This window comes from Gadus macrocephalus, chromosome 16 (genome assembly GCF_031168955.1).
Source record: "Gadus macrocephalus chromosome 16, ASM3116895v1".
In the NCBI taxonomy this organism is placed as follows: Eukaryota; Metazoa; Chordata; class Actinopteri; order Gadiformes; family Gadidae; genus Gadus; species Gadus macrocephalus.
The window spans coordinates 24,786,530-24,800,723 of NC_082397.1; the positions used below are offsets into that span (position 1 = coordinate 24,786,530).

The window sequence follows — 14,194 nt, forward strand, 5'->3', positions numbered from 1 at the left end:
AGACAGGATTCAAATATTTTAGAGATGAGATAGGTCTTTGTTCAAGGGTACCAAAAACATCTCCTGCGCCACACGGCCTGACTGCCTATCACTGCTGATATGGAGCAGAACTTTGCTAAATGTTTATATTTTCTGCTGGAGAGCCCCGCCAGCCTTAACCCACTTAAAACACGGTTGTACAACTGCCCCAAGCTGCCAAAAATAAGCACTATTAACTTGCATTGGTAGCGTAGGTCCCTTAGTATTTCCAGAATCGGCTGGTACTTAACGATTTTATCGTTGAGAGCAATTTCCATGTACAGATCAATCACACAGCCCATCTCAAGTAGGAGCACTTCCCTTCTGTCTCTATTTAAAAACAAAACATCAGGGGTATTTGGGATGTTACAGAACACATCAATAGAGCCGTTAAACCATTCCGGCATGAAACGTGAATGTTTGTGCATGGTCCCATTTTCTAGAAATACTTCTTTAACATTACTGGAAATCAGATCGACAAGTCGGTCATGACGTGCAATATACAGTCCTTTGTACATAGTACAGCCATTCACAATATAGACAACTGATTCTGAAGTTGATGGCCAGAGTGCATTACACATACATACAGTGTGGATGGTGGTGTGCAGGGTACCATAATGCCAGATTGTATTTGGTAGGTAGCACCTGCAGTCTAGCATTGGCAGTGAAATAAAGGATGTCCTCCCCAACAGCAGCATTTCTGTACATGGAGTGGGAAGCAGAGTGGTCTGCAATGTCTAGGCATGCTAGCTTTCCCTGCATTCTAAGACCAGTCCAGTGTTGTTCGGTCTCTGTTTGTTTTATGTTAAGAAGGAATCTCCTTGCTGTTCTGTACTATGTGTTTCGTTGTGGTATACAGTAGCCTCTGCAGTTACAGATGGGTCGGTGACAACTGCATCAGATGCCTGTGGTGCTGTATGTGAGTTGTGTTGTGTCCATTCCAGTTTGACTGTCATTCTGTTGCACAGATCATTTAGGTCCGGCCAGTCCGACAGAACTCCAAAGCCTGCAGCTTGTGTGTCCAGTTTCCCTCTGCTTTTCCTCCCAAAGCCTAGGAAGCTGTCCTGGCCTGCTTTGGCCAGAGGGACCTACCTCTTCCTGAGGTCCAGCAGTAGGGAAGCTCTGGCAAGCTCTCTGACAGTGGCATCATCATTGTTTTGTATGCTGATGAGGTGTGTCAGCCTGGTGTGTCATTCCATGTTTGGGACACCCAGCCCCCCCTCTAACACACACACACACACACACACACACACACACACACACACACACACACACACACACACACACACACACACACACACACACAACACACACCAACACCAACACACATACCTCACCCACACACATACACGTGCACACAGCAACATGTCACCCCCACCTCGCGGGGCAGGTGACAGCCTCCTCGGGGGGAGGGGCGGGCAAAGCCATGACAGATTCCGCCTGCAAAGACCCTCGACTCGGTGGGCCATCAAATACCAGGGGGAGAGAGAGAGATCGAGAGAGAGAGAGAGACAGTGGGAGGAGAGTGTGGTATCCCGGTCCTCGGTTGGACCGGGTTCCACGGACAAAACTCGCTTGGCATTGGGTTTTTAGCCATGGCAGGCATTTATTTAACAATCAACTGAAACAATCAAACTATGAAGGAGACGCGGTCTCTAGGGCCTCCGTGGGCCTCTAGGCTCTCTCGCTGCCACGAGCACTTCCTTCCTGCTCCCGAGCCGTGCTGTGCTGTGCTGGACCTCCACTTAAGATGGCTCCTCTGCTTTCGGCCAGGTGTCCCCCAATCACCCTGATTGGGGAGCCGAAAGGGCTGCTCTCCGTCGCTGGCTGGTGGGTGGGGGTGGTATACCCCGTCCTTTACGGTACCCCGGGCCCGTCCAGGCCGAGGGTTACGTGGCGGGATGCCACAAGAGAGAGAGAGAAAGAGAGAGAGAGGGAGAGAGAGCGAGAGAGAGAGAGAGAGAGAGAGAGAGAGAGAGAGAGAGAGAGAGAGAGAGAGAGAGAGAGAGAGAGAGAGACAATGAGAAGAGTGGGAGAGAAAGCACACCGTGTTAACACTGTTGTGCAAAGTTCCAGAGTGTAGAGTCCAGTATCACCATCCAAATGTAACGTTCATTCTCATTGGAGTCAGTAATGAATGTATCAACGGGCCTGAATGCAGTAGGAGAGCGATCATGATGAAGAAGTTCATGTTGTGTGTGTTGAAGACCCTAAGAGTGGTGCTGGGGGGTTGCTATCCCCCTGAGGTCCACAGCCCTGCTCCTCCCCATGGCTCAGTGAAAGGGGTCTGCTAGGGGAGCCGGCATGAAAGCCTCCGCCTGCTCCCCCAGAGGCTGGCTGGCGGAGGCCGGGGGATGGAGCGGGTTGGGTTGGAGGAGGAAGAGGTGGGGCCGACAGGGTTGGCTACAAAGGCCTTGTCTCGCTCCCTCACTATGTCCGAACCAGAACAACTCCCAAATCCCTGTGAGCCTAGGCATCCCATATCCCTCCACCACTAGAAACACCCCCACCCAACCCTAACCCCACCCTGCCCCACCTTGACCCGCCCTGCTCCACCCTGCCCCCCCCGGCTACACCCAGCTACACCCTGCCCCAATCGGCCCGCCCTGCCTTGCTGTTGTAAAGTTGTCTCTGCGTGGTTACCTTGGTGTGTGTGTATGTATGTGTGTGTGTGTGTGTGTGTGTGTGTGTGTGTGTGTATGTGTGTGCATATGTGTGTCTGTATGTGCATGTGTGTGTGTGTGTGTGTGTGTGTGTGTGTGTGTGTTTGCATGTGCACGTCTGTGTTTATCGTCTATCGTCTCAGTGTCTATACAACTGTGCAGTTTTTTCGTGAATCCAAAAAAAATGGCATGTCCATAAAAGGTCAATCTTCAAGTGTGTGACACTAGGTAATGAGAATTCTCTGCTCTGCTCTTCTTCTTAGCCCCCCCCCCCCCCCAATTCCCACAGTTGAATGTTTCTCTAGCAAACTGCTGCTAAGGAGTTTGTTTAGTGCAACACTTGTAACTATACAACTAATACAGTGTTGCACCTTAACTCCCCCTCACAGGGGGAACTAACACAGTGTTGCACACAAACCCCCGCACTGGAGGAGCATTATTGAAGCACCAACTTGGCCGCCTTGGGCTGGTGTGAGCAGGTCAGGAGCAGGGCTGGTAGGACGGCCTTCACAATGGCTATCCGCAGCCTGAGGAGCAGAGGACGAGCGGGGCCACATGGCTGCTGTCAGGACCCCTGATATCACTGCAGCTCAATCTCGCTGAAACCCGTCCCCCATGACCACGACAGACACGTTGTTTGGCGTTTATTCTCCAATGTCGCGTTGTATCTATAATGATCAGATGAAGTCACAGATTGCCACTGCCTGAAAGATCTGAGGACATAGTCATGTGGGTGTGGGGGTATGTGGGTGCGTTGGGTTGTGTGTGTGTGTGTGTGTGTGTGTGTGTGTGTGTGTGTGTGTGTGTGTGTGTGTGTGTATTTGTGTATTTGTTTGTGCATGCGTGTGTGTGTGTACTAAGTGTGTGTGTGTATTAAAATGTGTGTGTGTGTGTGTTTGTGTGGGGCGTTTGTCTATGTGAGACTAATCACTGTCATTGTGTGAGTTGGCTGACCCTGGATCTGATCCAGTCTGGGACCTAGGTTCAGACCGGGTAACGACAATAACAACAACATGAGACTAGATGGAGGACAGCGCGGTGGGAGCTCTGCTGAGGGCTGCGGAGGAGGGGCGGGACTTATGCAGAGGATATAGAGTTGATTAATTTCCCCTTCTGCTGAATGGCTCCTGGGTAAACGGAGCAGCAGGGACCTGGCACTCCATCCAGCCCACCACTACACCACCCCACCATCCCACCGACACCCACCCCACCGACACCCACACAGGTACCCTGTCCCGAATCCCTGCCACCATCCCACTAAGTACCCTGTCCTAACCCTGGATGCTCAGACACACACACACACACACACACACACACACACACACACACACACACACACACACACACACACACACACACACACACACACACACACACACACACACACACACACACACACACACACACACAAGGAAGGCCCCTGGAACCAAAGCGGTCCTTTGTGTGACTCCCAGCCCGGCGGGCCCCTGCGGTGCTGTGGCGTCTTGTCCACTGGGGTTACCCCTGAGGCAAGGAACATCTCTTATGAATGGACGTATGTCTCGGCACATGATCACTTGGAAGAGAGCCTGATGCTGTGTGTGTGTGTGTGTGTGTGTGTGTGTGTGTGTGTGTGTGTGTGTGTGTGTGTGTGTGTGTGTGTGTGTGTGTGTGTGTGTGTGTGTTTGTGTGTGGGTGTGTGTGGGTGAGGGTGTGTAGTGTAATGTGTGTCAAGAAAAAAATTAAATTAAAATTAAATTAAAAAACTAAATGGTCCCTTGACAGCTTTCTGTAAACATGGATGGTAGAACACAGACAGGGCATGTTGTTGTTTCTCACATGACTTTATGGTCCTCGATGGTCCATCAGTCACGTTCCATTCATAGTGCTGAACACCATGGCTTCACACCGCCTCATATGTTCAGAGCACGACACTGGCATCAGCTGGTGTTTTGCAATCGTCTTTGCTGTTTTGAAAGCTGATTTTATTCCTTGCTTGTGAATGAAATGTATAAATGTTGAACTCCTATTGTGGTTACTAATGAGGCACTAATCCCATCATTAATCAAACATCGTTAATAAGATAAACATATGCCATGTCTAATCACATGTCTAATGTCATGTCTGATGTAATTTCTAGTTTCATCGTAGTTTCATGTTTAGTTCCATGTCTAGTGTCATGTCTAATGTCATGTCTAGTTTCATGTCTAGTGTCATGTCTAATGTCATGTCTAGTTTCATGTCTAATGTCATGTCTAATGTCATGTCTAGTTTCATGTCTAGTTTCCTGTCTAGTTCCATGTCTAATGTCATGTCTAGTTTCATGTCTAGTTTCCTGTCTAGTGCCATGTCTAATATCATGTCTAGTGTCATGTCCAGTGTTGGGAACGATACTTTCAAAAAGTAATTAATTATAGTTACTCACTACTTGTTCCAAAAAGTAACTGAGTTAGTAAATGAATAACTCTGAATAATATTTTTTATTTGCTTGGTTGCAAAGTCTTTGGAACATCTGCCGAATACTACAGAAAATGCCAACTTTTCATCGGATTGCTCCGGACTCGCCATTTCTGCTGCCTCCTCTAATCTGTTTGGTGTGAGTGTGCATGTGTGTGGCGCGCGTGTCCTGGCTTGTGTGAAGAAACACACAAGCCAATTGGCTACCATGAAACATGACTCTGCCTTAGCCAATCATAGTCGCTTATCTCGTTGTTAACCCATCCGATCTCCTCACTAGCAGTTTGTGTTTGAAGCCAGGGGTGCGTTCGGATTACGCAGTTTATTCAATCAATTCATAGTAACGCACCTCATTTAACGTACAGCAACGGTAACGGCGTTGTAACGACGGAAACAGTTAGATTACCCCGTTACTGAAAAAATAACGGCGTTACCTAACACCGTTCTTTTAAATGCTGTTATTACAAACACTGGTCATGTCTAAAGTCATGCTCGCTAAATGCTGGACTCTGGTTCTGACTCCTCCCATGATGTTATGAGCCTGGTTCTGACTCCTCCCATGATGTTATGAGCCTGACTCCTCCCATGATGATATGAGTCTGGTCCTGACTCCTCCCATGATGCTATGAGTCCTGACTTCTCCCATGATGTGATGAGCCGGGTTCTGACTCCTCCCATTATGCTTTGACTCTATTTCTGACTCCTCCCATGCCTCCACCAGCGAGCCTCTCTGACGACTGCTCGGAGGGGGAGTCGGAGCCCAGCCTGCCCCTGAAGAGGAAGCAGAGGAGGAGCCGCACCACCTTTACGGCGGAGCAGCTAGATGAGCTGGAGCGTGCCTTCGAGAGAACCCACTACCCCGACATCTACACCCGTGAGGAGCTGGCCCAGCGCGCCAAGCTGACAGAGGCCCGCGTGCAGGTGGGTGGAGCTATCCATCTGCAGGTCGCAGTGGCAGGAGAAAGGAACCTCTTTCCAACAAGACCTTTTGAAGCCTGCAGGACTACAGGCCTGTATGTAGGGCTACCGGCCTGTGTACAGGGCTATAGGCCTGTCTATAGGGCTACAGGCCTGTATGTAGGGCTACAGGCCTGTCTATAGGGCTATAGGCCTGTCTATAGGGCTACAGGCCTGTATGTAGGGCTACAGGCCTGTCTATAGGGCTATAGGCCTGTCTATAGGGCTACAGGCCTGTCTGTAGGGCTACAGGCCTGTCTATAGGGCTATAGGCCTGTCTATAGGGCTACAGGCCTGTATGTTTGAACCGTTAGGTGAAATAATGTATTGAAGAACAGCATACATAGTTAAAGATATGAATTCAATGGATTCTTTTCATATTATTTTACTGCAGACAATATTTGGTGGGTCCTCGGCCTACAGCACTTCTGCAGTGGGTCCCAGCAGGAAACGGCAGCTATATGGGGACATATGTGTATTCCTCTGTGTATGTGTACATGGGTAGTGTCGGAGTGACAGGGACAAGTCCCGCACAGGCTTAAGCTCATTGTTGTTCTTTAATGCGTGTCACATGTCTAGTGAACCTATTCCCCTTTAGTTACTTTACCACACACCTCTTATATCCACCCCGTCCTCACACGACAACATTCAGAATATACATATATTACCTCCAGAAACAAAGTATTTGTGTAGATAGTGAATGCGATGTGATGTAGCGTAGCGTCTGTTAGCACACTGATCCGGCGCTGTCTCTCCAAGGTCTGGTTCAGCAACAGGCGAGCACGCTGGCGTAAGCAGGCAGGAGCCAATCAGCTCATGGTGTTTAATCAGCTGATCCCAGGGGGGTTCCCGCCCTCAGCCATGTCCGGGATCCCCTCGTATCAGCTGTCTGACAGCCCCTACCCATCCCCGTCACAAGGTACTACACCCACCCCCACCTAGCACCAGGTACTACACCCACCCCCACCTAGCACCAGGTACTACACCCACCCCCACCTAGCACCAGGTACTACACCCAACCCCACCTGGCGCCAAGTACTACACCCACCCCCACCTAGCGCCAGGTACTACACCCACCCCACCTAGCACCAGGTACTACACCCACCCTCACCTAGCACCAGGTACTACACTCCCCCTCCCCTAGCACCAGGTGCGACACCCACCCTAACCTAGCAACAGGTACTACACCCACCCTCACCTAGCACCAGGTTCTACAACCACCCTCACCTAGCACCAAGTGCTATACCCACCCCCACCTAGCACCAGGTACTACAACCACCCCCACCTAGCAACAGGTACTACACCCACCCCCATCTGGTCATGACATTAGGATATTAACTAAATTCTAAAATGCATTTCAGTATTGGATTGGAGTATTAAATGGATAGCGTTAAATGCAAACTTGAATAATGCATAATATACAATAATATTACATCTAATACAGTGTAAACCTCAGTACATTAAACAGGTATATTGTGGTGGTCTATGTGTGTGATACTGTCATCAGATCATCCATCCCGGTCTTTAACCAATGGTGTCCTCCTCAGGGTCTGAGCCCCCCCCCAGCACGGTGCACCGTCCCCAGCCGCTGCCCCCCTCCTCGGGGCACCAGGGCTCCGCAGGAGGGCAGGGGGACGGGGCCTACTGCCTGGCCCCCGCACGCCACTCCTTCTCTGGCTACTCGGACAGTTTCGGGGGCCCCCCCAACCCCATGAACCCCCCGCTGGGGAGCGTACTGCCTCCGCAGGTAAGCGCCAGGGACCCAGGGGGTTCAGGTCCTGGAGCAGAAACAGCTTTTTGTGCCGTGGTTCTCAGGGCGTGCACTCTTTATGTGGTTAGCTCGTTAGACCGCTCTCTGGTTGTGAAGGGGTCAACATGTTGACACACTCATGCACCCACCGCGCAGGGAAGGGCCAAAGGGCCAAACCACGCCGCTTTTATAGACGTGTAGATGTTACAATCAACGTCAAATACTATGACAGTTATGCTTTCATAGTGCTGATTCATCTTAGCCGACTACTGGAGGGAATGGGATTTTCTATTTAAATTATTTGGATGACTAAGTGGACACAAACATACATTTATCATGTCATAGCCTAGCAGAACGAGACCGCATTCATTTAACAAAACCTTCTTTAACAACCGTCTGTACTGATTTGATGAGGTAAAGAATTTGACAGCTAGTAAAACAGCAACACTGAACATCAAGAAGAATAGATGGAGGCCTAAAATAAAAGACATTCAATTCACATTGAACACATTCTTAAGAGGCGGAAATATGATCCATAAGCTACTTTCTGAGGTCTTTATACAAAGACAAAACATGGTTATCTAAGTGTACATAATGTTTAGTCTACAATGTGTTACTGAATTGGACATGATTCAACCGCTGATGTGCTAGTGTTAGCCAGCAGCCTAATTTTCAACTGTAGTCCTTTGGCAAAATGTTAAGCTAGGCACAGGATGGTTAAAAAAAATGGGTGTGCTGTTTTGTATTAAAGAATACACACAGCAATAGATAACAACAGTATAACATGATGCCAATAGACTGGCTCCATTAAAACATATAACCATTCATACAAACCACCATAGGTTAGAAAGGACAGCTACAACAATACATAGCAACAGACAAAAATGAACCCAGCTTAAATACTATCAAAGGTGTTCACATTTTTGATAGCTTAAAAGCCAGTCCTTAAAGGAAAATTTCACTGGAGGAGACATGAATCTGTATTGAAAGTGGGTCATATATGTAGTGGATTAGTAACATAAATTTCAAATTTTGTGCCTCCTTGACCGTAAACATGCAGACAGTGACTTTTTTGGCACTTGTGGATTGAAGTTGACAACTCCCAGAATGCCAATGAGCGTTCACTCCCTGAGGGACATAACATAACAGCCAATCAGCGTTCACTCTCTGCAGTCCAGAGTGAACAGCAGCATGAAGGAGAAGTGATTGTTGCCGTTTGCAGACTCCCAGAGCTCTATATCTAAATAATATTATATAATATAAAGGTATCTATATAATATAATATAATATAATACAATATATAATATCACGGCCAAAAGCTGTGTGCGCGTATGGATGAAATTATGAATTAAAGACTGCGTTGCGTTCTCGGACGTCTCTGGTACTTCGACAACAAGTTAAAATCGTAGTGGGGGTTATCTGGACCAGAGTCCTGCATGAGTTCGGGTACTCGATGGGTGACCCGCACAATTTGGATGAAACGGGTGAAAAATAATGTACTGTGTCGGACCCGGACACGGGTGTACTGTGTCGGATCCGGAGCTGGATATGTTATTCAGGAGCGGAGGAGCCAACTAAAACCGTCTACAGTGGATGATGTTCTTTTTATAAATGCAATCTAAAGCACCACGACAAACACCAGATAGTGTAAGTCCCTGGCGCTCCATCTAATGTGTCTAATTTTCCTTTGGGTGCGGGTCGGGGGTCGGTATCAATTTATAGCGGGTCTCGTTGGGTGGGGAATGTAATTCGCGGGTACGGGCGGGTGCGGGTTTACAAAATAAGACTCTTGTATTGATTCTCAGCCAGGGTGTAGAAGGAATTGGGGAAGAAACGTTGGCTTTGACTCTCTGAAGTCCAGATTGAAACGCAACTTCAGATTGATGTGGAAGGACCAGAGACGTCGGAGAACTCGACACAGTCGTCTATTCGTAATATCATCCAGAGGCGCATACAGCTTTTGGCCGTTATATTATATATTATATCATCGATTTATTTAGATATAGAGCTCCAGGTATCCCGCCGGAGCTCCCAGAGTGTTCTAGAATATCTTATAGAACACGGCCAAAAGTTGTGTGCGCCGGATGATATTATGAGCAAACTACTGCGTCTCTGGTAGCCTACTACATCATTGCTTCTTTAGCGCTTGTGTGATCTACCGGTCACACCGGTCACATGGAATTGTCAAAATCCATACCGTAGCGCAAATTCACCTTATACCATACACCCCTAAGTCCCACCCACTGGCACTGATCTTTAATAGGTCAGTAGCGTCAGTGGGTTCCACCCCCTAGGCGGGTTTTAAAATGAGGAGTGCTTGTCGTTTTGGAGTTTTCGTAATTTTTCGTCATTTAAAACAGGTGTGTTAGAGGTAGATACGGATCTCTCCTGTCTTAGGGGAAAATCAGGGAATTATGCAAGACCATTCAAAAATATGACTGGGTTTCTAACAATACAAAGCTTAATGCAAATTGGTGAAGTGTCCCTTTAAGACGGTGGGAGAATGTATGGTGGAAGGTGCAATTTCTAATCTCCACTGGCAATTGGTTCCATATTTTAGAGGCTCTCACATAGAATCATAATTGACCAAAGGAGCTGGACCTAAGAGGTACTACACAGTCCCCTCTTAGAGCAGACCTTGTGGTTCGGCTCTTGGATTTTTCTCTGCTGTAAAAAAGTGCAGAGTGGCAGGGAACCTTGCCATTGATAATCTTAAAAGTGAGGCAGTGTGTTTTTAAATATTTTCCAAGATGAGCAAGTTACATTTGTCAAGGATGTAATAGGGTTGGTAAAGCTTGGGTTTTTCTTTCCAAAACTTTAAGCGCTTGTTTGTGAAGTAATAAAACAGGCCTTAATGTTGTGCTATTCCCCTGAATCCAGCTCATCATACATAATGTTAAGTGGGAAATTATCATATCATTCATATAGAGCTTTGCTGCTGGTGTTGTCAGACAGTTCCTTATATATCTGAAGCTGGCTAGATTGTATTTAGTTATTTGCGTTACCTTTCTCACTTGGTTTTTGAGAAGTGTCAAGGATAATACCTAGATATTTAAAATACGTAACTGTTTGAATGACCTCCCCAAACACATAGACCTTGGGTTCACATTGAGATAGAGTGTTAGTGATAGAGTGTTAGTCTTGATAAAAACCATGCAGACTGTCTTCTTTAAATTTAGATACAACTGTGAGTCAGCAAGCCCCTTATATACATGTACCATTGTATGACTGAGTTTGGCAGCAGCTTGGGCTTTTGTTTTTCATGAACTTAATTTACTGTATCATCAGCATACATCTGAACTTCACACCAAGTGCATACTGATGGCAGGTCATTTATATAAAGGCTGAACAGAATAGGGCCAAGGATAGATCCCTGAGGTACACCCAGTTAGTTTCTCAGGGGTGTTGATGTATCACTACTAACCCTTACACACTGAACTCTATTTGACAGATATGATCTCATCCAGTTAACTACACTGGTTGAGAAATTAAAAAATGAGTATTTGATGATAAACAGTGTAATTATTTTTGTAAATCTAATAAGATTGCTCCATCTATGCCGCCTTTGTCCATTTGATTTGATGTTTTATTTCCACTAAAAAACAATTTGCTGTCTCAGTGGATTGATTGGCTCTGAAGCCGTTGTTTCGATGGAGAAGGTTAATTATTTCTGGATGCCAGAATGAAGCGGATGAGATTGTGCATTCAATAGCCGTTTAAAATCACAGCTGTACAGTTGAGGAAAAGTGGCGTAAAAAAAAAACCTGTGTTTTGAACCACTAAATCAACTGAGTATTTTAAGCTCACACAGACAAACATTCTCACACACACACACACACACACAGTGTTGGGTAGTTACTCACAAAAAAGTAATTAGTTACTTATTACTAGTTACTTCTGTAAATTGTAATGAATTACTTTACTAGTTAATGCATTTGAAAAGTAACTTCACTACTTATTACTTTACTTTCCCGTTTCTTAATTTACTGTAGATACATGGACAAACATCATTGCCCTATCATCACTTAGTGTTTATTGTATTGTATTGTATTTTAAAGCTGAATGGTACGACGACTACAGAAGACGGAAAAGTCATGGTCATTAATGACTTTAGTGATCTTGACAGATTCGATGTCTGAGGCAGGCTACTATCTGAGGTGAAGTAGGACCTCTGTGTCTATTACTGACGGACAATTTCACACACATAATGACTGTCACTCAACGTTTCCCAATGATACCTTTTTGTTGTTTTTATAATTTTATAATTACCGACAAAAGGTTTTATTATTTTGTTTCTTGCTGCAGTTGCAGCAATGCTGAAAGGCAATTTACGTCATAAATCGCTCTCTCATTTCATCATGGGTTCATTTAATATTAATCTACCAGGCAAAGGCCTGCTGATAGCTCACTTGAATATCTGTAGCTTAAGAAGTATAATCCCTGAGTTATGCATGGTAATGAAGTCAAATGATATACACATTATGGCTATATCTGAAACCCATCTTGATGCCTCTTTTGAGAATATTGAATTAGCTGTGGAGGGATACACACTATGTAGGAAAGATATATCAAGATATGGTGGAGGTGTAGCTTTGTATGTGCAGAATCACATTCCTGTTAAAGTAAGAAATGATTTGATGATGAATGATATCGAGGCCCTGTGGATTCAGGTTCACCTCCCACAGACCAAACCCATACTTGTTGGGTGCTGCTATAGACCACCTAGTGCCGATATAAAATACCTGGATTTAATCTGCGAGATGTTGGATAAATCTAGTGATGAAAACAGAGAGATATATTTTACTGGGGACACTAATTTTGATTGGTCTGACTCTAGCATGTGCCCGCTTAAAAATAAACTTATGGCTGTAGCTAATGCCTATAAGCTCACACGGACCATTACACTACCAACCAGATCAACCATGAATAGAAATGGGTTAAAATCATCCAAATGCATTGACCACCTATTCATGAATGTTCCTGATAAATGTACAAAGACATTATCAATAGCACTTGGCTTTACGAATCACAACTTAATCGCAATTAAAAGGAAAACCAAGCTCCCTAAATCTCCTAGCTTGATTATACATAAAAGGTCTTTTAAACATTTTAATGAGGCAAGATTTATAGATGAATTGAAACATGTTAACTGGGAAACTGTGTGTCTTGAGGAGGATCCTGAAGCTGTTTTGAGTACATTCATGAGGTTATTTTTGCAGATTGCAGATAAGCATGCTCCTGTTAGAAAGACAACTGTCAGGGCCAATGGCGCCCCCTGGATAGGGATTGAGCTCAAAGCACTCATGAAGCAACGTAACCAGGCTAAAAAGCTGGCTGACTCTTCTGGTCTACCTTCTGACATGTTGATCTACCGTAAATTAAGAAATCGTGTAACTAAAAAATGAATAGGAGTACATTATAAGAACAAGATCAATGACTCTAGAAATGATGGAAAACTGTTAAACTGTAATCAAATAATGGGAAGATCAACTACATGTCAAAATTCATTTATAAAGGTCGATGGAGCTTAGCTGACTAAGCCAATGGAAATTGCCACATATTTTAATAATTATTTCACAAACAAGGTTGAAAATCTGAGAGGAAACATGACGCCTTCTGATGGCTCCTCCTCATGCATTTTAATTGAAAATCATATGATGAAGGGTAAAAGCTGTCCATTCGATTTTGTACCAGTGAATTTCTGAAATTGAGAAGTTGTTCTCATCACTGCCATGTAAACCTGTCGGGACGGACATGCTAGATGGCAAACTGCTAAGAATTGCGGCATGCCATGTATCTGCTCCAATTTGCCACATATTTAATAAGTCTCTAAGACATTGAGTCTGTCCTGGAGTTTGGAAGGAGGCCAAGGTCATCCCCCTACCCAAGGACAAAACGAAAGAATTCACTGGTAAAATCAGTCGCCCAATTAGCATACTTCCAGTTCTTAGTAAGCTGATGGAAAAAGTAGCTTTCAAGCAAATTCAAGATTATTTTACAAATAATAAACTGTTCTCGTTTTCCCAGCATGCTTATAGGCAAGGTCACTCAACTTCAACTGCTCTAGCTCAGTTAACTGATGATGGCTGTCACAAATTGATAGCAAGAATATGGTTGGCACAGTCATGATTGGCTTCAGTGCAGCATTTGATGTCGTCGACCACGACATAATGATTTCCAAACTGAGAACATATGGTTTTAATTAGTGCTGTCAAGCGATAAAAATATTTTATCGCGATTAATCGCATTAATGCCATAGTTAACTCATGATTAATCTCGAGCAATCGCGATTAATCGCAAATGTTTTTTCAATGCTAAATATCCCTTGATTTCTTTGTCCCATTAATTTTTCTCATTTTAATGCTCTTAT

General features: G+C 45.3%; 1 protein-coding gene across 2 annotated transcripts in view; it reads left to right on the top strand.

Annotated features, from left to right (window-relative positions):
- Window positions 1-14,194, top strand: part of pax3b (paired box 3b) — a 47,273-nt gene that overhangs the window by 17,694 nt on the left and 15,385 nt on the right. For both annotated transcript variants that reach the window (XM_060074926.1, XM_060074925.1), the window contains exons 5-7: window positions 5,839-6,038; window positions 6,834-6,993; window positions 7,622-7,821. In XM_060074926.1, coding sequence (XP_059930909.1) covers window positions 5,839-6,038; window positions 6,834-6,993; window positions 7,622-7,821 — 560 coding nt within the window. The remainder of the gene's footprint in view (window positions 1-5,838; window positions 6,039-6,833; window positions 6,994-7,621; window positions 7,822-14,194) is intronic.